A 23,707-nucleotide genomic window follows, 5' to 3' on the forward strand; every position below is an offset into this window, starting at 1 on the left:
GTTTACGATGCCTGCTGAGAATTTTTTTCTTGAGCAAAGCTCGTCATGGAATGTCTCGCTGGACGTCATTCTAGTTTAGCGGCGGTTGAAGCAATCTCGCGTGATTTGTATTATGGCCAGCAATAAAGTCCGAATCAATTAGCTGATTATCCTAGAGATGAAAAAGATACTTCACGAAGACATCTTGCAAATTATTGAAAGACTGCTTTTGTAATAATGGCAACAAATTCATCTCGTCAGTTACTTTTCGACGTATGATGGACACTGCATGGTTAAAAAGTGCCTCGCAACACAGAAAATTTTCCATGTTTGCGCACCCTCATCTAAATGCTAGTGGGGTTGGAAGAATTCATTAAAGTGATTCAAACTCAAGGCGCAGCCGTGGGTTTGCATAAGTTTTAAGAATTCCCTCAGCCTCCCGAGTGTTTAGATGACGCTATGCAAATACAGAAAACTGAGTTACCTGTTTAATTCATAAAAAAAAACTTTCTGTCAAATAACATGAGTAATGAGGGAAAATGTTATTTTCTGGCTTGATTGATACAAATTTTCTTAGTACGTGCGCTGGACAACCGCGCAACTGACGACACACAAACCAATCAAAATTCACGTTATGAAAATCAAAGTCAAGTTGAAATTTGTGGTAACCGGCAAAAGCCGTGTAAATGAAATTATTTTAGCTGTGAATCCTCGTAAATTAAATTTGAAAGAAAAATACCGCACGAATCCTTAAGGAAAGAACTTTAGGAAAAGGAGTTTATTTTGGCTGAAAATGAATGTCAGTATGGTTGATCGCTTTTGAAAGTGGCGTGAACCTGCTCGAGTAATGGCTGCCGGAAAAAGATTGGTTGACAAGTTGAAATTGTCGCTCATCGTGCTTTGTAAAGTTTTGCTGGTTAGTAAACTTTTTCTCTCCTTTTCTGTATTGGGAAAAAATCGAATGCCATTGCCAATGTGTAAGTACTTTCACTGTATACGCTAAGAACGTCTCAGAGAAAATTACATTCGAATAATTTTATAGCAACCGATCGTCTGGGCGAAGTTTGACTTGAGACATGCAGTTTTTGTAAACATTTTGATGTAACGAATGTCTTGCAGAGGATTTATTCCAGTAATGTAATACGAAAATCCCCTTTGTTATCGTTGTCTGAGTTCTCGACGAGGTCGTCTAGTTCACACTCAAATTCCACTCCAAATCAAATTTGGCTGTTATTTTCTTCCTTTTCAATATTTGGTAGTTGTAATTGAGACTGCCATGTGAGTAAGTAACGCGAAAGCTTTGAGTTTGAAATGTTTTCTAATTGTGCCGGGAAACTCAAAATGCGTGACGTTACATCTAAACACAGCAAGGGCGGCCGTTACGGTATCTCAATTATATTTTAAAACACAACAGCAGTTTATCACCGTGTAACATTAAATGGTCTTTAAAAGATTCAAAATGAACAAATTTTCCTTAATAACGTGGCTAAAGAATTTCAGTTGTAACCAAAACATTTTCTTTAACCCCATGACACTGCAGTGACCAGCATCTAATTTCTCCTTACAATATCAGCCCTGAATCACGCAGTAAGGTCATGAGAATAACGGAAATTATCACCAACTGAAGAAGCTGTTGATTGTTAAACAAATTCTCCTTGTCAACTCCTTAGGAAACAGCTGGGAAACAGTAAGGAGAATAACCAAGAACATTGATGTGAGGTTGGAAAGCATTAAGAATTTAATATCAAGTTAATCTGTCAATCTCATCTTTTACGTTAAGAATACCATTCCTTTTTTCATTCCTTTTCCATCCTTTTCCATTCCTTTTCCATTCCATTCCTTTTCCATTCGTTTCCTTTTTCCTTTCCATTCCTTTCCAATTCCATTCCTTTTCCATCTCACGTTAAGAATTCCATTCCTTTTTCTCAGTTTCTAAGACTTCGTCGTTTATGTAGTGATGACTCTGATTTCCACCACAAATCAGAGTCAATGTGCCAGTTCTTCGACAAACGTGGTTATCCTGTTTCCGTCGTTCAAGCGGGTTACCACCGCGCTCAACTCATTGATCGACTTTCAGCACTACAAACGTCGCATAAGGAAGATTCCGACCGCATTTCATTCACTCTCACGTTTCACCCTCAAAACCACTCAGTTAAATCCATCATTCTTAAAAACTTTAAATTACTTCAAAACGATCCAGAGACAAGCACTATCTTTTCGCAGCCTCCGCTCATTTCATTCAAACGCGACAAAAACATAGGCAATTTTTTGGTCAGAAGTTCTTTTCAGACTAATGACCAACCAGGCACTTTTATATGCGCTCGTGCACGATGCAAAACGTGTCCTTTCATTCACAACACTGATAAAATATCTGGACCTAAACGATCCATTAAAATCACCGATCACTTCACGTGCACCTCCGCCAATGTAATCTATTGCATAACTTGCAGTTATTACAAAAAGATATACATCGGGGAAACAGGCAGAAGACTAGGTGACCGATTCCGAGAACACCTTCGAGACGTGGAAAGAAATGACAAGGACACATCGAAACCAGTCGCTAGACATTTTAATTTACCTAACCATTCTAAGCAATATATGGCAATCTGCGGTCTTTCCTTGCACTTAGGTGGCGCGGAAAGCCGTAAAAATCTTGAACAAAAGCTCATCTTTCAAACCGGCACTCTAAATCCCACAGGGATCAACGAACGCTTTTCATTCCACTAATTTATTCAGGTTTTTCTCGTTGCCATGCTCCCACCAATAACGTAGCTCCATTTTCTGCCATTAAAAGCACACACAACCCACAATTCCTCTATTCGCTCCGACGAAGGGCTAACGCTCGAAACGTCAGCTTTTATAATCATTACGGTGGCCAATTTACCATTTCAACTTTGTTGACGTATCCAAGTTATCTCGTTACTCCCACCGACGCAGCCCCAAACAGTTTCTTTCGAAACTATCAGCCTTTAATCTCATCTTTTGTTTATATTCTTTTCCATTGGCTGAAACTGCAGTTTTAAGTAACATGATTGGATTTATTGTATATAAGGTAAAATAAAGTAATTGTGCAATGGAACACATTACATTATAAAACGTATTGATGTTTAAAACCATTTATTAAACCATGGACAATCTTTGAATCTGATTGGCCCTCTTTGGTGTAATTTATCCACAAATTACACCATTTGTTATTCTAAATCACATCTTTTTCCAAGCAAATGACAAACCTTAAATTAAAACACAAAAATCAATCCAAATTTCAAGGCTTGTTCAAAGTAATGAATCAAATTACTTGACATGTAAAGGGAAGTAAAAGACAACTTTTGCACCTTTTTACAAACCAGCTCAGCACTGAATCATAAAATAATTGTACTGACTAAAACATCCTGTATTTGAAGGACTGAATTTCGCACTTTCACAATGAATATTAAATATTACTGAACCTCATGTTATGCAATTTTGGTCCGGAATCATACTTGCGATTTCAAATCAAACTTCTGCTGTGGGCTTGTTTGATTGGGAAATAACTTGTATCATTTCAGACCCAAGTGCACTCCACTTAGTTCAATTACCATCAAAAATTTTTAAATTACATTGATGACTTATTTGATATTTTCAAACAACACTTCTGAGAAATTTACATGGAAATTTTTAGAGAAGTATATTGTCTCTGGACCCTATGCTCACTTGAGCCATGTTACTGAATGGGTTGGCATATGGAAGATTCCCTGTTCATGAAAATAAATTTTTCCTGCCAGAGATCTAGTTTGCTCAATGCATGGACTCTCTTTTTGGTAGATGTTGGCAAAATTAGACAACCAAAGGTAAATTCATTTACTTTTTTTTTGGATCACTGCCCATATTCCATTTAAATATAAGTTTCCTGGCCATCATTTTTAGTTCCGTCCCTATGGAGGTCATGCTAGCACACTTGTAATCATGACAAGGAGGGTGTTTACTCTTAGCACATGATAACCAGCTACTATGTTCCTTGTGGTCATAAAGAATGCAGGTTATGTTAATCACGTAAATTGAAGATGATAATCGTCATAAAAACAGTGCCAATATAAATTACAAAAATTACCACTCAGTCTTTTCAGGTCAGCTAGACTTCCTTTTGTCTCAAAATAAGACATATGATAGCAGCAAGTGTTAGCCAGTATACAGCTGTTTCTGTGGAGTTTGTTGATAGCAAAGGATGAAAGTGCATGGGAAAATCTTGAAAAGTAATCTGAGTCTCTGGTAATCCATGAATTTCAGCAAGTAAAATAAACTATTTAATTGAATTCATTAAACCCATAAATGCTTCATCCTTTCAATAGCATTTTCTTAGATTTCCTTGAAAACGTGAAGTCAAGGAACTGTTACCTGAAAACTACTCACATCACATTTAGGGTTTGTTGTATGCCTTTTTGCACTTTCTTTTGACATCCTTTCTTTAAATAGCTTTATACATGATTATTTACAGTTTTAATGACCTTAGTTTGTCACAAATATTTACTAGACTAAGTGTTTATTGAGGAATTCTGGGGTTGGTGGGACATAAGTTATGTACTCTAAGATTATTAACATGATTACTTAAGCTAGGCTACTCACATTTCTCCATGGCCTACAGGTCATGAATACATTTATTGTAAATATACCCAGTACTTGAAATTACATCTTCTGTCACTTAGTGGCTGACCTTTTCACAGTTTTCAGTACTGAACTTTGTTGTCCAAGCACAGGTGTCTGCCGGAAGCTTCTTTAATGGAATGGGAAGGTAGATTCTGTATCACAAATATACCAGTCACTAGTCACTTGTTTGTTTGTATGTGCACTGTAAGAGCAATGTAAGGTAATAGAAAAAAATTATTTGAATCGGGCATCTCTAGTCAGTAAGCAAAATTTGTGTTGCTATCTTTTCAGGAGTCCATGCTATCAACTACTCTAATGAATGAAGAAAGGGGTGGTGAAGTCTTCCTCAAATCATAGTTAATCGATTAACTATGCTCAAATGTATGGCCCTGTCCATCAGCTGCATGGGGCTGAAAAGACTTCTTGGATCTTGTTCTCTTGGCTTGATACCCTCTGCTCAATTTTTTGAGATATTATGTTTTGTGGTTGTATTCTATACAAAACTGTACATGCAGCTTCCCAAGTTACCCAGCTGAAAATCATACTTTCAAAGTATTAATTTTTTTGGAAAGACACTGACAAGAGAAATTAATTGTTATATTGTGCTCAGTACATGTACTTTGTTTTCATTTCATTCTTCTGGTTTTTTAGGCTTTTGGTCTCTCATACTTTGGTAGGTTTTCTCTTCAATCAACAGTTGACCCTTTAACTCCCACAAGTGATTAACCTGTAACTTCTCCCTATAATATCCATGCATGATCCAGCAAACACGTAGTGAGAATACTCAAACTTATCAGTTAGAATTTATTACCTTGATTGGACACCAAATTCTTGTAACCAATTTATAAGGAAATGTGTAGCAGCTGGAGGGGAGAATTCATGATCAGATCTTAGGAGTTTAAAAGGGTTAAGAAATCACCAAAAAAATCTGTTATTATTGAGCCTCTGTTCTTGCAAATAGACCCATCAAGCTGGCACATGTGGCAAGGATCCTTAGCATAAATTACTTTCTTGGTAGTACTAAGACTCGGTAGTGTCCTCTGCTACGTGGAAATGATCGTCCCTCGTACTTATTGATTTTATTCACTGGGTGGAGAGAGAGGCACTGTTGTATTTTAGGATAATCACACTAAGAAAACCACACCAACTACAAGGTGTGTTCTCTCTCGTTTATTCACGAAGCATCATGGGTATGATGACGTATGAATATATTACAGGCACTATGAGAGATTGCTGTCTTGCTCAATGGTGAAATGACCCAGCCAAGACTTTAACTCAGACTGCACAGTTTAGAGTGCAAATGTGGTAAACTCCCGGAAATTTGAAACAACAGGTAAATCCAGTCATTAGTATCCCTTGCCTGGTTTACTCCTTCGTATCAATATTCATTTATTACTTCCTTCCTTCGTCTCCTTGTTTTTATTTTGGCCTTGGTTTTTAGGTGTCAGTTTGGTCTTTACCAAAGCAGCAGTCAGAGGCTCCCCGAAAAATGGGGAAGCAATTTTCCAATTATTTTCCCCTTAAGCGTCCGGCCACCAATTTTAATCTGCAATCCCCTTCCCTGTAATCCATAAAACCAGAGATTGGAAAAATTTGTTGTCAGTGACCGAAACCATTCATGATCGCTGACATCTTAAAGGAAAAATTTCTTAAATGAGATAATGTGATTTGAAAGAATTATCCAAAACAAAAGACAATAAAATGTAGCCAAGACATAAGGGTAACACCATTTTAAAAGCTCTCATTTGCTGTTTTTAGGAAACAATATTACGCAGGGAAGCTTTGTGCTTCAACTAAAGTAAATAAAGCTTCAGATTAATTTTCGGGCTTTCAATATCTCTTTCACCTCTGAAATTTAAAAGTGGTTTAGTTTCAAAACTTGATGTCGACTGTTCTACTCCTTCCAAAAAACGAGCTTGTTTACGTCCGTCCTACATAATTTTTTTTCCTGCTCGGGATCAAAGAAGACTATCTCGAAAGGGCAAGATTATTCATCTTGACTGCGCAGATGGCCAATTAGAACACGGGGTTCACATAGAGATTATTGTATGGAAAGTGCGCTTGAACGATTTTTATTTACGATGCATTTCAAAGATTGAAAGCTAGCGACTGTCAAAACACATCGTTCGTCCAATCAGAGACACGAACGCTTAGTACATCATGGTGTAAAGCTTAGTATGTATTAAATGATTCATTTCCATGGTGAGCATGGGCACAGCCAGCTGTAAGATATTTAAAAACTTTTCAGCGAAGCGGAGGTGGGGTGGCTATTTACTAAGTCGTGGAGAGTTAAATATCCACCATCAGTTATTGACACTTAGGTTAAAAGTTGTTTTAGTGTGCACTTACCTATACCGGCAACTATTAGAATATTTTGGGGCGTAACATTTTCGAAGGTGAATAGCAAAGGAAATTCGGAGTCTGATCCGAAGAGCAGCCAATCAAAGCGAGCCAACAACGCTATCCACTGTTGTAGCATATACAAAGACGATATATCGCGCTCTGCAAATGTTTTCAAATGGTCTGACGAAATATCGACCGTTAGAACAATAAGCTAGCTTGCGATATATCTAGACAACTGATAACGTGAAAATCTTCGATATTAGGGTTAGCATCGCCATGCTCTTGTCTGGCACTGTACATGTTATATCATTGAAATGACTTTTTTCACATTTTTCGTGAATCATATTGGAGGCCTAAGCAAGGAGAATATGTTGCAATGAGTAGTTTCTAGACGAAGGGCAGGAACAAAACACAGCAACAATTCAATTTCTGTTTAAAAATTTATTTCATAAAACTTCCGGAATTTTTTTCACCTCAGAAAGGAGCACAAAAGGGGAAATAATAGCTATCTGTCATAGTAAGGTCTAACTTAGAGATAATAATTCGCCTATCCAAAGAAAAGTTATTCGCTGGAATCCAAATTAAAAGTTTTGAAATATAATCGTAATGAAAATCTGCAGTAGCTTAACTTTTCCTATGTACCACATTTTATGTTTTTTTTTTGTTTCTACTTTTACCCTTTATGAATTGTGTGGACATTTTCTAGAAAACAATTCAAAAAAATAACTCAAGACTATAAAAGACTAATTAAAAAGTTTATTCGCCAAACGCAGAAGTAACGATGTAAACCGTCAGCTCCAGCTATGTAAACAGCTCCAGGGGAGAACTTTTATAAGGTGGACATCCTTTATGTCTCAGGGCCCTATTATTAATTATTAACAAGGATGACTCATAAAAATTCGCCGTTTAGTCAATAAAAACTAAATTGCAAAAGAGAGAAACTGACGGATGGTGAAAGCGTCGTGACGTTTGTCATTGCAAAGTGTTTAACAACGTAAACCAGTCTAAGAAGAAGGATTGAGGACTTTCCTTCTGATCTGTGTCTAGAAATGAAGCGCTGTCACTTCCCAGTACTTTCGTTTCTTTTTCTTTTTCTCATGTTTGGTGGCTTGACATTCGTAGACCATGGTAAGTATGTTTCGTATCTCTGTATTTATAGTGGAGGACAGCTTAATTGTGCTGATTTATATTCACAAACTTTCCATTACTTCGGCTCAGATTCGTTTACTATTATAGTTTCAGTTCGGTCATTTGACTTTGCATTTGGTCTATACGAGCTGTTAGGTGAGGGAAATTGTCGACTTATTCTCGATTGAATCGCAAACTGAAATCATAAGAATGTGGAAAAGAAGACGTTTTTTAAAGCACGTTTCTGAGTGAACAACGGTGAACTTAGCTTTGTTTAGTTTGTACACACCATATTTGAAGGGGTCCGTTTTAAAACTGTTATGTTGTATTTCATCAGACATTTAAGACGTTTTAAGACAAATTGTAATCATCTTCTGATGATATTTCTTACGTGATTAATCGCGAATGATAACGTTTAGACTCAAAGAACAAACTTGATAAACGAAGATGAAATGTTACGGTTTCATTCGGGACTTTTCGCCAACTTCAGCAGTTTTCCTTGGAACAACCCTAACCATACGTTACTAAGAAAAGAACCCTCTTGGACGAATGATAACAATATTGATGAACTAGAACCTATTCAAAGTTTTTGATAACAAAAAGGAATACGACTGGACAAGTCTCCTTTTGATTTCGATATAAGTCTGTTTGGACAGACTCATGTCATAAATAACTAATACCACTGCGGTATTTCAATGAGCAATAATTGATCAGAGTGACCTGCATTTTAATTTCAAGAATTTTGAAGTATTGATCAAACACTTTTAAGCGAGGAAACTATTTTAAACCTTAAACTAGGGCTATGAATTAAATTCACCTTTCCAAGAACCTCAGCTCGACAATGTTTGATTTTGGCATAAAAGAGGACACCTTTTTTTAAGGTTGTGAAACAAGATGTACGGAGCGCTTAGAAAAATTTATCACGAAATTCGTTGCCAAATTATATTTATTGGAAATTGGTCACAAGGAAAATTGTAGGAAAATTGTTGTCAACAACGTTTCAGGCGAGTTTCTCTACGTTTCAAAGGAGTTTGTTTTTACAAAGCAACAAGTACATCAGTTATAACCGATGGGTAAAATAAAAATTGCAGAGATGTAGAAGAAAAAAATAGATCTTTTTATTAATAATCAGCAGGCTCTTCAGATTATTTCTTTGCTCTCCAATGTAGAGCTTGCATAAACTTGTGTTTATAAATGATTTACCCAATAATAGAAAAGCAGAACTTCTAGAGAACAAGGGAAAAATCAAATCATATAAATCTTCACCACAAGGTTAAAAGAAATTGTCTAGGGACGATGATTTTTACATCTGATAAAGCTTTTCACAAGCAACTGAATTCGTTTAAACTGAACGTTGCTAAAAGTTGAGAGGCACAGCCTATTGTCATCGGTTTTAACAACATCAATTTCATAATACTTAAATGGAACTCTTTCAATTATTCATCAGTACAAAAAAAAAATGATGAACGCTCCAAATTATTTGTCACAGAGGGTGTGATATTTTCTTTCAAGTCAAAATTCGTTGAATATGCAAAGTTAATATCTAGAGAAAATTACATAGAATACTGAAAAGAAAACGATTCTGTTATTCATATTGTTTAATTAAGTATATAGAAAACCCCTACGCATGTTTTAATTCCTAAACAAAGAGCGAAAGAAATTCTTTCATTCAAGATGTTTATTTCTTAATCAAGTAAGTTTCCTCCGCAGCAGAAATTTACAAGACTTTGTGAAACATTGTAAGACCACCGCGAGCTTCTCTTGAACTGCACAGCAGTAACTTTGCACGTAGAAAACTCATCACAAAAGGCGACCATAAGGGCAAAACAGCCTCGAAAAATGCCGCAGCTAATGAGTTTATTGAGGAAAATCAAACTAGGGAATAAAAAAGCGTCAGCAATAGAGGCCGGTTGTTTCATTATTAAGCTTCATTTAAGTAACTATAAGCAGTGACTGTGAGTAGAAGAAAATACCGTTTTAGAAAATTGAATAATTCACCTCTTCAATAAGAAATCGCTGAAAATAACATCTATTCTGAGAGGTTTCCATCCTGTAACACAGAGTCGTATTCAACCTTCTACATTTTGGTTAAGTTTAGAGAAGTAAGGTTTCCATGGTAACAATACGTGATGTCTAGAGTAGCACGACAGGTTATTCGTCCCAAAATATAACGGTGGTTTTTAAAGGATGAGAAATCAAAACATCGTCATTTGACGGGTCATTGTGCGTAGCAGTTTCTTTAATTTTGGAAGTAATTCCCAAACTTTTAATATCTTATTACCACTTAACAATACTTAACTAGGTCTTTTGAAAGCCGTGTTCCAAACAACGACAGATTATTTTACTTAGTATTTTCTGAGATGATTGTAATCTTTTCAATGTTGTCACTCTTCCGACCCCGAAATCGCCCATGATGACGAAAGGAGGTTAGCTCACACGGAAGCTAGAAAGAGAACTTCGTACACAATCGTGTAAATGCTCTAACAGCAGTTTCGCCATCTGATTGAAACTTTTTCCTTACTTTGCGTTCAGAATTGCCACACCGTCAAACGATGTAGCTCTCCTCTGTATGTAAAGATGTTTTTTTCAACAGATAAAATTAGGTTATAAAGAATGCGATTACTCTCCATGTTAGTACCCAATGCCCGGAAAAGAAAATCAATAGAGCACAATTGCTAGTTGCGTTGGTAGTGGCCGCACATGTAAACGATACGGTTTATTTCACAAAAATCGCATTCTGTTGTCCACTCAGGAGGGGCTTTAAGTTTTCCTGTTTTTTTTTTTTTTTTTGTTCTTTTGAAATGAGTATCAAAATTTATTGTGAGATGAATTCAAATTTTAGTAAGTTGTTAGTTATATTTATATATTTTCTCTTTTTTTCTCCTTTTTTGAGACTCAGACAAGAAGGATTACAACAGACGCTTCCTTGAAAGAGATTTGTTCCATTTTATAATTCTCACTTATGTCCTTAACACGTCCCCTTTTGTATTTCAAGGGTTGTGCGATGGTTTAAGTGCGGGTTTTCAGCCAATTTGAAGAAGTCACTTAACTTTTGACTTGGTGCTGATTTAAATTATGGCATTCAAGTATTTTTATAAATAGTTCATAGGTGATTTTTCAGCTCTTTATCTGTCAAACCGAGGAAAGATGCAAATTTTTTAAAATAATTGACGCTTCCGAACGCGAATTTTTAGCGTCACGACGACAAATTTAGCATCTAAGATCTAGGGTCTACCTAGGAGAAAAATTTAGTGGGCGTCTTTTATGAAGGTCTCAGTGTAAAATTGAGATAATGATAATAAAAAGATACAATGAAACTAATTTCGGTTGTCTTTCGAAATGATTTGTTCCCTTTAGAATTCCATTCTCTCGATACCTAAAGGACATTTCGTTGTTTTATCGAAACTTGTTCCTCACAGTAAATTTGAAGCGATAAAAGGTTTAAATTCCTTGAACAAAGAGCCATCTCAGTTGAAATTAAGATTAGGTGCATACGATGAACTTGTATCGACAGTTGGACCGTTTTTGCAGTTTTATATTTTTGCTTCTGATACTAGTCGATAATCACTTTCTAAACGACAGTTTGAGGAGTGATTAGACTTTCGATCGAAATATTCGAAATTTCTACCAATTTCTTTTGTATAAATCAGCTGAGTGAAAATTACGGAAGCCGAAAAGGGACAACCCAAAAATATTTTTCAAATCCCGGAAAATATTTCAAATCGCAATATTTATTTTAAACTCACTGTCGAAAAGTTTGACAAATCCAAAGATATTTTGCAAATCCAAAAAAATTTTTAGAAATCCAAAAAAGTTTTTTCAAAATCCGAATTATATTTTGCGAATCCAAAAAAATTTTTTGAAATCCAAAAAAATTTTTTCAAATCCAAAAATATTTTGCAAATCCGAAAAATATTTTGTCACGTTCTATTTGCGCCAGCAGTCACCCAGCGTTTTCTTGCCATATCCCGCATCATCCCGCATACAAAATGGCGAAGGAACGAGGATAGAACATGTTCTGTCATAAATGTGGAAGAGAATGTGGGAACAATGAAACATTCTGCCGTTGTTGTGGAACACTAAAATGGCGTGAAGAGGAAAGTGTGTTGTCCAGCTCGGGAGACGAAAGATTGGCAATAGAACATTACTGTAATAAGGGATTTCGTTACGAGACCATTGTTCACTTTCTGGCAGAATACCATGAGATTTCAATGAACGTGAGGACTTTGAAGAGAAGGCTACGTCACTATGGGTTACAAAGAAACCACCTTCATTCAGAACAGACTGTTCGGGAAATAGTTAGACGGGAAATTGTTGTGAAATGGGGTTGACGGGCCTACACGACTCCCCAGCGCGTGTTTAGAGTAGCCTATTCAAAGTTTGGCCTCATTGAGTATGTCTTTGGGCGACCGTCCTCTTTTGTCAGATACGAGAAACGCATTTTTGTATATTTCGTTGAGTAGTGGTTGTGTTTCTATTAAATATCAGTGTCTCATGAGAATTTGCTTTAGGTTTGGCACTGAGGGTTGGTATTGTGTAACACAAAAGGCAAGATTCGTTGGTTCGTCTTTTGTTTCTGTTGAAGAGCTAATTTCCTGTTTTTTAATTCACTTCTGAGAGGGTTGTGCTAATGAGGTCCTCTCGGTAGCCTCTCTTTAGCAAATGCGCTTCATTTGTAATTTTCTCCTCAAATATTGTTTGAGAGGAGTTTGTTCTTAGAAGTCTAAGGGTCTCCCCTTTTATGAAGTCTCTTTTAATTCCTTGTGGGTGACAGGAACTATAGTGTGTATACAGAAATGTCTCAGTTTGTTTAAAATGAGTACGCACATCAGGGATTGCGTCTTTTTCGAATCGTTCGCCTTTGTAGATGTACAGCTATTTTTTTCACTGTCTCGATCGCTAAGTTGTCTTGATTGCTTTCAGCTTGCGCCACGCCCGCTGATTCGATCGTACTACAGTTCTTAGTGTTCCCATTTAACACAATTTTTTTTTTGGATTTCAAAATATTTTTTTGGATTTGCAAAATATTTTCGGATTTTGAAAAAATTTTTTTGGATTTCAAAAATTTTTTTTGGATTCGCAAAATATTTTCGGGATTTTGAAAAAAATCTTTTGGATTTCTAAATATTTTTTTTGGATTTGCAAAATATCTTTGGATTTGTCAAACTTTTCGACAGTGAGTTTAAAACAAATATTGCGATTTGAAATATTTTTCGGGATTTGAAAAATATTTTTGGATTGTCCCTTTTCGGCTTCCGTAGAAAATGGACCATTTGATCGCTGAATACATAGTCAAACTCATTAAAGTAACGGTATAGAAATTTTACCTTTTTTCAGCGTTAAAGCATTCAAACAAAGAGAGTACAACAGTAAACTGTGCCGAAATTAGAGCCTAAACTTCATGATCGTTAGATCGCAAATGCGTACTTAGAACGGCTTGCGTGAGGCATATCACACCTGTCTTTCGAGATTCACGTCTCTTTATAATAGCTTTATAAATTGAACGTTCACGATAAATTACTTTCGTTTATAATACCCGCTTCATATGCATTATAAGATAACATTTTCAAAGACATCCCCTAATATTAATTAAAACAATCTACCCGCCATCTTCACACTCTACAGCATACATCAGACAGCATGGTAGAATGAAGGTACCAAAAGACAGGATGCGAGATATGTTGCTAAACTACTCTGCCAAATTACCAAATTGCAAAACCGAGCACCACGTAACTTCCATGCAAGATACTTCTCGCCTTGAGCAACTGAAGACTTAATGTGATATAACACGTTGACAATTGACGTTGATGAATAAGAGAGCTATTTCCGTATAAGTAAATTAACTTTAGGCAGTGCATTAAGTAATTGTTAGGGTAGACGTCAGGCGCCTTTCAACGCTACCATTTTGTTTTGTATTTTAAACGACGTTTGTTTTTTAGTTGGTTATTTTATGAACTAGTTCCTTGAGATAAAGCTTCAAAGGAATTGCCAAAGGGATGAAGTAATAAAATTTTTACAATGGATACTAGCAACTAGACAAAGTGAGAAATTTGAGATACAAAGTAATTTCGTTGGGTTTGTTGGCAATACTCTTGTAAGCATTTTGCTATTCTTTGAACTTCAAGGCAAGATGAAGCCAATAAGAATAAGCAGGCAATAAAATAAAGCTGTTAAATACGGGTAAAACGCCTTCGATTGTTTGATTGACCGTTCGAAGAATTGTGTCAACTCTGCCAAAAAAAAAAACTATCTTTATCGTTGTGTCAAAGAGACATTGTTATCGTGTCCAAGAAAGAAGAAAAAAGGAAAAAAAAACGGACGGAAATTAAAATTAGAGTGTCTTTGAGAGGGATGATGAGCTAAAACAGGAAATCTTATACAAATACAAATGAATTCTGTAGGGGATCTGAAGAGGAATGACTTACCAATATTCATCTCTAATTTTTTGTCTACTTCTATCGAAATAATCGATGAAAATGACCCTGTGCTCTGCTTGGCAGAAACTTCACACCACGGGACATAGAAGACTTCGATTGTTTCCAGTAGAAAATCGACATCATTTCTAACTATATTCATTGTTATTTTTAGAATCAGTCAGTCATTAAAAACATTTTTCTGTCAGGCAAACAAGGCCTAAGTTTGCTAACCTTTCGCGTGAGATATTCCCTGGCAATCTTCACATTTACGAAAACATGATACATCTCTGAAACACATCACAAATATTTCAAAGCAACATTTGCCTAAAATGACGGATAAATTCTGCAAAATATGCCAAGGTGGCCTCTTAATATTTGATAACAGGAACTTCCCGATTCTATATTGTTAGTGAAGTTCATTGAACAAACATCTTAGCTGCAAAAACCTTCGAACAAACCTTAATTTGGCGGAGTTATCTGCCAAATAAGTTTTAATTTTGTAATGAGCAAGGACATTACTCCTAAGAAAAAATGGGAAAGAAAATGCATACTAATTTATTTTTAATTTTGTTATTTTTTTGGCGTCAAGTTTTGTTAGAAACCGCAACTCGATGCACGTGACCAAATAAGCGAGGATTACAGTTTGTTCGAGGCTGAGTGCACGTGTCTTTTATCTTTGAACTGTCGGTTTTACATGAAAGATAAACCTTTGCTCTTGGACACCACTGAGAAGACAATTATAGGGGTGACAAGAAGACTGTGTTAGAGAACTCCGGAATACACGAAATGCAGAATTGAACAAACTAAACACTTAAATTATTTAGACCGTTTGACGTCAAGGAAAGTATTAACGAACTGATCGAGTCGTAATTTCCGTTTCACCTGTTAGATAATTACGCGTTCCCTTCAAACGGTTCTTGAACTAACTTTGTGAACCATCAATTTTGGTAGTTTCCAAATTCACATTTCCGCATGGTTAACTCCGCTTATAGCCAAGGCCAAGTATGCAGCTATACAGAACTATTTTTATGTGGTAACATGTTTTATTGTGATAACATGTTCTGTGGCAGATGCTCCAAATGGTATGTTAATTATGCAAGAATTTTTTAACAAGTGCTTACGAGTTACGATATTTTTTTCGGAATTGTAGTTTGTTACTTTAATATTTTTTTTTCTCTCTTCAATTTCAACAAACAAAAGTTCTCGATGTGAGTGGAAAGACTTTCAGCCGCGGTACCGATAGAGGACTGGCCTATGCCAAGTTTAAGGCTCACAAGTTTTCGTACCTGAACATCACCAGCATTGCTTCAGATTATGTTATGGAAGCCATTGAGTGTGGACTGGCTTGTGTCAACATACCTTCATGCTTCTCCTTCAACCTGGCTACTCCTGAAGATGTCATTGGCAAAATGCTTTGTGAATTACTTCCTTCGGACATGTACAACAACTCAGACAGGTTTGTTGTCAGTCAGAGTCACCACCACTTTAGTATCATGGTAAGTTCGAAATCGCAATATTCTAAACAAAAATTTTAGAAAGTAAGATTGCCTTTAGGTAAAATTAAATTTTCTATGAACAGCCTTTTAAGATACCACTACTATCAACGAGAGGGACTTTTCCTGTCAATATTAGAGTCTTGACTTGGACCATCAATTTTGGACACTGTAACATTTGGAACTTTTCTGTCCATGTGCCTCAAATACTTTTCAGATCGTGTTCGAGTGGTGTAAATTAGGTGATGCAAGAACTCTATTATCAAGAAAATCTTTCTGATTTTTGAGGAGGCCCTTAGTTGAGAAGAAACAAAGAGAAAAAGCGGGGAAAATTCGTTTTTGGTTATGTTGAGATCAATGTTAGAAATATAGTATCACTCGATAGGAATTGTTCTCCGCCCAGAAACTTTTCACTCATTGTTTTTCTTCTCAAAGTTTCTGTGTCGTGGCCGCTAATCTGTACAAATGGAAAAAACAAAAAACAAACAAATGTGTGTGATTCGATTTTTTTGGTCACTTTTGTTAATCCCCTTTCACTCCCATTCTATGCTTGTGTGGCTTTCACTGCGCTGTAGCTTTGTCCTTTACCCGTTTAGTCTCCATGCATCAGTTGGCCGTGTCAGAACAATGGGACATGCGCTGCACAGTACGAGAAGAACAGCTATGTGTGTGTTTGCGGGAAAGGATACACAGGGAAACATTGCGAAGTGGGTAAGAAATCGTAGACTTTATCAGCTAAGACCGGAATTTCATGTGCACAGTCTTGGCATTCAATATTTAGTTATGTAACTTCAAAACGTTACTAGTATAGCAGAGAAGACGATTGGAACGCACAGGAGAAATCACAGTTTAATTGAATGAGGTACGTAATCAAAATTACAAGCGAAAATAAAGAGATTGGTGTGAAATCACAGAAAAAAAGGGCGAAGTAGAGGTTGAAGATTGTGAAGTTATGATTGATGGTTGTAGCTGAGTTTGTGTTGCTGAATTTATGTGGCTGAATTTGTGTGGTTTGAACCAAAAGAAAATACAGCAGAAACCAAACTAAGAAATTGTCGCTGAGAAATGTAACACTAACCTAATTAACAACGAAGCAATCATAAAGTGAACTGAAAGCAAGAAATAAATCTATGTGGTACCAAAAAGGGAAATATCTTAAAGGTAAAATAAGGAAAGACTTACTTCGGTTTAGCTCCTAATGATTGTATGTAACTCGCCGATAGCGGATGATTTCTGAATAGCAGACAAAATTTGGCAGTATCAACAGCAACTTATAGCGAGGAAATATGAAATGCAATATATATATATGTGCTTAAGTGAAACTGATTGAAATAAGAAACTTATTAAGTGATCATCATTAACCAACGAAGAAATAATAGACCAGAACAAACATAACAGAAAGGTACACGAGCGACCTGTTCCGAAACTAACAAGTACATCGCCCTCAACAATTCACAGAGTAACACTTAGTATTCATGGCAAGGTTATTTGGAAAGATATAATTCAAGCTGTTACGAATCGTCTTAATTTATCAATTCATATTGCTGAATCAAATCCAACTTTCTCTCCCGTTACTGTTGTTGAGCCAAAGAATGCAGATGGGCTAAATATTGACGATGGGCACTTGGATGAAATTCATTGTGTTTCCACAGAAGAAAGTAGAGCTTTGGAGTTAACAAAAACAGCAAATGTGCTTAAAATGCAGATGAAAACAATCCAGTTAATAACAGTAAGAAACTTAAAGCTTACAAAGAATTCTACACGAGGGGATGCATGAAAAAGAGGAGAGCTGATGAGATGTTTAAAAAAAGTGAGAATGGTAAAATGCTACAAAGCAGCTGCATTAATGGCGAAACAACTGGGGACAAAAAAACCAGGCTGCCAGAAAAAGAAAACTGATTCCAGAACATTTCAGAGAAGCTGAGCAACGCTCCTTAAGAAAACAAATAGCAATAAACCCAGAACGCATAAGGGAAATTAACAAACAGACCATAACAAAACCAAAAGCAAACAACCCAGAGTGCATAAGGAAAACAGTATATGACTCTGTGCACGGCTAGTCATGCATTTAAAGGCACTGCATGCTGGCCACCTTAGACCCTTAAGGATGGGGGAGACAAATCATATCTTCTTTAATTGTTACTGACGCGACACGCAAAATTCTGAAAGACGTGAATCGTTTTAGACTCAGTAATGTTGCTCCAGTCGTTAGAACAGCAAAATCGCTTGCCCAAGATCAGGGAGTTGATTATTATTGTAAGATTTTGTCTGTTAAAGGCATTATTGATTCGATTCATCTGTCCTAAGCGCGGTATGCAGTTGGATGCTGTCGAGGCGACGTGGTTATTATAGGCCGAACTTCTAAGTCCTTCACTGATGCAAGAGTGTAACATTCTTCCGAGTAACATTTGGCGAAAGTTTGTCACTTTGGAGTTCATACTACCATATACATACATACCATACTTTGGAGTTTATACTAGCTAAGTTTTATCAAGGATTATAAGGGGTTGATTTCTGAAAGCCAACTTACTAATTTTGCATAAATCCTCACTATGTTAAACAATTGTATTTGGCTGATCTGCAAAAAGAAAAATTTGGATTCAAACAAACTGTGGGCGTGCAATGATAGATTATAGCTCCAAACACGACACAAAGGTATCTTTGGTGCATCTCTACACATCTCTTCATTATTCGGCTCCTTCTTTCAGGAGATATCGCTGACCGACTGTTTTAAACTGAGTTGTGCTTGAGGTTGCTTGAGGTTTTCCAATTAGACTCTTCAGCTGCTGTTTGTCTCTCGAGAGTTCAAATTCAAAATTTCCTCTGAGGAAGGTAAGAAAACAACTTTATGTGGTCTTTGAGGAAGATAGAGCTGTAGGTCGGTCATTTACGTTACTTATCGACGGAAAATTACACAAGAAATGTATATCATATGCAGTGACCAATATTAGATTCAATCTTAAAAATTGCCGAGTGCCCAAAAATAGGAGAGGCAAAACCGAAAGCGCTTGTTTTTCTTATTTCTAAGTAAGTAAGTAAGAACTTTATAGAAGTGTCAATAACTCTAGCGTAAGAAATACACTAATGGGGGACACCTAACTGCAATTAACTAACTAATTGTAAACATTATGCTAAAAAAAGAAAATCTTAACAATTGAGTCATAAGTTGTCAATTATTACATAAAAAACAGTCTCTACAGGTTCTGTCGAGCAGAATTGTGAATTTGAACGGTTTGATAAGCTTTTTGAAGATGCCCGAAGATTCAGACGTTCGAATATATGCATCTAATTTGGATCAAATAACAGGGCCTAAGTAGGTAAGGCTGTGTTTCCCATAAGGAACAGTCCGAAATCTAGGAATGACGAAGTCATGATTTCTAAGAAAATAGAGAGAGTTGGCAACGACGAGTAAGTTCGCAACATCGCCCAGAATTCAGTGACATATTTGGGACTTTCATTGAAACACTGGCGCTAAATTTAAAAGCTTATTAGAAAATGATTGTCAAACAATAAAGGAAAAGGGCTAAAAATGTCGAGGAAGGCTTACGTTCTATTCGTTTACCGATAAACTACTTTTCAAATCCTACTTTTACCATATGGCTTTTAAAGAAGAAAGTTTAATTGAACAATGTATCATTCTCACTTTGCTCTTGCGCTTTCAAAAGAGGTCGCAAATTTGCTTTGAAAACTGACTGTTAGCATCCTGCTTGTATGAGAAGTCGATCTCTGCGCACTTTCAGGCGTAATTTATCTTCACTCAATTGCTAGATTTCTCTTTTACCATACGGTTATTCTTATTTGACATTCTAGAAAGCGCAATAGAAATTTTCAAGGGATTTCAAACTGGGTAGTCGCAAAATGCGACACAAAGATACGTTTCCTACATAGTAAACAAGGCGAACAAAGTGTTAGGTATAATTAGGCGATCACTTGGAAACGTTAATCGGTATGCGTTTTCTTGCCTCTTTAAGTCGTTAGTAACACCTATACTCGAATATGCTGCCTCCGTCTGGAGCCCCTACCAAAAAAAGAATATCGAATCCTTGGAAAAAGTCCAAAGAAGGGCATCTCGGTTGGTGTTAAAGCAAAGGGGCGGAGAAATGAGCTATGAAGACTGCTGCAGCTTCTTTAATTGGCAAACTTTGGAGAAACGTAAAGAGTTTTTATCCAGATCTATTTATTCTGCTTTTAAAGCACTGCACCAGCAAGCTCCAATCTATATTCAAGACTTTATCACTCACTACTCACCTTCTAGATCGCTTCGATCATCCTCCGCGCTCAATCTGAATTACCCGTTTTATTTACAATGCTTCGTGCATTAGCGTAAAATGTTAGAAGACGAGTAGACTTTGGCTGTTCTGTAGCATTATGCTGTTGGTTACCATTTGGACCAGGATTTGGGTTTATATGGACGCTAAACTGGAGAAGAATAATTTGATATCTTGCAACGGAGTTAGGATAATAACTAATTCTCGACGAAGAAAAGCCCTTGCTAAGAATTGATGAAACAATATGGCGCCTATCCCAAGACGTTGTGATGAAATTAAAGTTCTTTAAAACTATAGCATCATCTTGCGGGGCCAAGACGAAGTCGTCAGCTAAATGCGAAAACATTTGGGATCGGCCTAAATCAGCCGCTATTCCGCAGTATAGGAGAAGTAAACCCAATATAAAACATGAAAGAATAGAGCGTCGAAATGGACAACCGACCGCCATGGCACCATAGTGTTTCAATCTAATTAGTTCTAACCTTAAGACCTATGGCCATAGAGCATTCTCAAAATTACCCAAGAACATACGCTCATGAGAGAAAGGTAGGTAAAGCCTACACGTGAGCCATGTGGCTTGTCGGGTCGGCACTTGACTCCGGTTGCCGTAGCATGAAGCGACAAGGAGTCTTTTTACACCAACTTTTTTTTCGCCAACGTAATTAGTCTCTCCTTTCTCTTCTTTAAGAATGAGGTTGTTTATCAATCTAATACAGTATTTTACTACTTTTGAAATAAAACTCTAAATCTGACGGGCTCTCATCCTGCTTTAACAGATGTGGATAAGTGTCAGACGGAATCAATCTCTTGCCATTTGAACGCCCAGTGTGTCAATACAATTGGTTCATATGACTGTAGATGTTCGCCCGGTTTACCCTGCTCAGGTAAATTCTAAAGAGAAAAAAGAATAAGACCGGTAACAGAAAAACACAATTACAAAGGTGTTTTTGTACAAGCAAATTAAAACGTTAACTTCAAATTTTCTTGTTGTAACAACCCTAACTTGGACGTAATATTTGAAAAACATGGGGAATGTCTCTTAAGAAAAATCACTGGATCAGTTACCCAGTATTTGCTAGGGCATTTTCGGAAAGGATATGATTATTCAGCCTAAAATGATGATACGATCGTCGTTGAGGCAGCTTAGTCTCTAAAACCAATTAGTCGTAACTTTAATTCACACATCACTTTAATTACGTTACTTACGCAGCAACTATCCTTTTAATCGGCGGTGGAGCAAACTACGGACGCGTAGAAGTTTCTCACAACGGGACGTGGGGCACAGTGTGTGATGATGGTTGGGATGTCAAGGACGCCAATGTGGTTTGTCGACAGCTTGGCTTTTCTAATGCATCACTGGCTCCTCGTCGTGCTTTGTACGGTCAGGGGTCTGGACCAATCTGGATGGATGATGTCCACTGCACAGGAGGAGAGGCAATGTTGTCTGATTGTCAGTTCCAAGGCTGGGGAAGCCATGACTGTCACCATCGTGAGGATGCAGGTGTGGTTTGTAACAAATAGATCGCTCGCAAATATTCTCGTGATATTGCAATGCACGACCTTACTGGAAAATGCTCACATTGACATTATAGCGGCTTAGCGGCTTTAAGTTTCTTGGCGGAACACAATCACACTAAAATGTAGTATCAGGTATTACCGTCAAAAAGGCGAATTAAGAGAGCACTTAGTTTATTTTAACTTGTGAATTCATCACGTAAAAATATAACTTGATTAAAATCAATCGGTATAAGAAATGTGGTAAGACGGAATGAATAAAAAATAAATGAATAAAAAGAAAACAAAAACAGAAGTTGGGCCCCAATTGTAATGTAGCCCCCAACTCCACATAACATACACTAAAATTATGTAAAAGTACATAGCAGCATGATAGGTAAATAGCAAGAGTTTACAATCTGTTGTAGATCAAAAGTACACTGGAGGACTATAAGTCGTTAGTAGTTAGGTGGGTTTTCAAAGTAATGAATGAATCAATTGCTTTGATACTAGATGGTAACGAGTTTCACTTGAATACGTGTTTCTAAAAACCCTGTGCGCAATCATAACCTCTACCTACTGAAAGATTAACAGCATTTCTGGCCCTTTTTTTTCGGAAAATGCAAGCCTAATATGTAAGATCTACACTTAAAGGGAAGATACTGAAAGAAAACTTAGCGTATAAACGTAGGTTAAGCTTTTACATATTATAGGTATTGTGATGTCGGTCCAGTATATTAAATGCAATTTTTTAGCGTACATAGTGATTAGTAACTTCCCAAGAAGACTCATTGCGGGCAACAGTGAGATACTACCTGTAGCTAGACAAATTGTAATAGGCAGTGAATAAGTGTTGGAATAGATCTCATAATGGTGAGCATGGTTATCAGTATTTTTGCGTGCATGACGATTAGCCTTTTAAATCTTACTTTGAGTGGAAACTACCTTTTTTACTCATGTTACTGGGCCAACAAGGTTAATTGCATCAATTAAAGCGAATGGCAGTTAGTTTTGCCAACTAATGAAGGCCTCTGAAGAAAGTTATTGGATAAGATTAAAACTAAGTTTCTTCTTGTAGTTTTAACTTTGAAAGGTTAACGCAGAGTTGTATGTTGTTCACTTATTTCAGTTCGGTAAAATAGTTGCTGTATGTGTTATCATAAAAACAATGAAATGTGACTGTGGACCATTTCTGTCGTAGTTCCATGTTTGAAATCGCAATTTTTTTTCTTGGCAGACACCTTGATGAAGTGATACTCCAAACTTTAGCCGAAAAGTGGCTACCAATGAAGGCTGAATAAATTATAAGTTACCCTGATGGCGCTTAGTTACTTCGACCAACTTTCATTACCCGCTGGTTGCCGGTTTGTTTGCTTGATTTGGGAGGCGCCATTTTGGCTTTATTTGTGTTACTACGGAGGCAGACAGAAAGATTCCTCCATTTTTTCTTTCTTTAAAAGCTGGTAGTTTCCAAAGAAACTGTTTGGGGCTGCGTCGGTGGGGGTAACGAAATAATTTGGATATATCATCAAAGTTGAAATGGTAAATTTCTTTCTTTGTTTTGTTAAAACGCTGCAGTATTTCTTGAAAATATACATAGAACTGGAATTTGTCATCTAAAGAGAGTTCACCTCAGTTTCGAAAGAAACTGTTTGGGGCTGCGTCGGTGGGGGTAACGAAATAAAATGTATATATCAACAAAGTTGAAATGGTAAGTTTCTTCCTTTGTTTTGTTAAAACGCTGCAGTATTTCTCGAAAATATGCATAGAACTGGAATTTGTCATCTGAAGAGAGTTGACCTCGAAAGAGTGGCAAATGTAGACTTGAATACTCGAATAAGGTTTTAATTATGAAGATCTGGTTTGACTGTACAAAAAAGGAAACAAACGTAAAAAAAACGAAGCGAAACGAAAATACTACAATGACAACATACTCACAAGATTTGTGGACTCGCAGGAAACGTAA

The 23,707-nt window shown here is 36.7% G+C and overlaps 1 protein-coding gene across 3 annotated transcripts; it reads left to right on the plus strand.

Moving 5' to 3' along the window:
* The first annotated feature begins 7,877 nt into the window (after nt 1-7,877).
* On the plus strand, nt 7,878-23,433 carry LOC148738076 (scavenger receptor cysteine-rich type 1 protein M130-like). Of its 3 annotated transcripts, XM_088749969.1 has the most exons (6): nt 7,878-8,070; nt 15,687-15,982; nt 16,576-16,690; nt 21,024-21,131; nt 21,458-21,748; nt 22,979-23,433. In XM_088749969.1, the coding sequence occupies exons 1-6, from the start codon at nt 7,992-7,994 to the stop codon at nt 22,993-22,995; spliced, it is 906 nt and encodes a 301-aa protein (XP_088606095.1). In that variant the 5' UTR covers nt 7,878-7,991; the 3' UTR covers nt 22,996-23,433. The 3 variants fall into 3 exon arrangements, with proteins under 3 accessions (XP_088606095.1, XP_088606094.1, XP_088606096.1); XM_088749968.1 differs by lacking the exon at nt 22,979-23,433 and having other exon boundaries at nt 21,458-22,930; XM_088749970.1 differs by lacking the exons at nt 21,024-21,131; nt 22,979-23,433 and having other exon boundaries at nt 21,458-22,930.
* Nucleotides 23,434-23,707: the final 274 nt, after the last annotated feature.

This window comes from Stylophora pistillata, chromosome 2, assembly GCF_964205215.1.
Source record: "Stylophora pistillata chromosome 2, jaStyPist1.2, whole genome shotgun sequence".
NCBI lineage: Eukaryota > Metazoa > Cnidaria > Anthozoa > Scleractinia > Pocilloporidae > Stylophora > Stylophora pistillata.

Coding starts and splice junctions, on each gene's coding strand:
- LOC148738076 (XM_088749968.1), top strand. CDS start 7,992: ATGAAGCGCTGTCACTTCCCAGTACTTTCGTTTCTTTTTCTTTTTCTC. Junction 16,691..21,023: donor AGGGAAACATTGCGAAGTGG/GTAAGAAATCGT, acceptor CTGCTTTAACAG/ATGTGGATAAGTGTCAGACG. Junction 21,132..21,457: donor GCCCGGTTTACCCTGCTCAG/GTAAATTCTAAA, acceptor TTACTTACGCAG/CAACTATCCTTTTAATCGGC.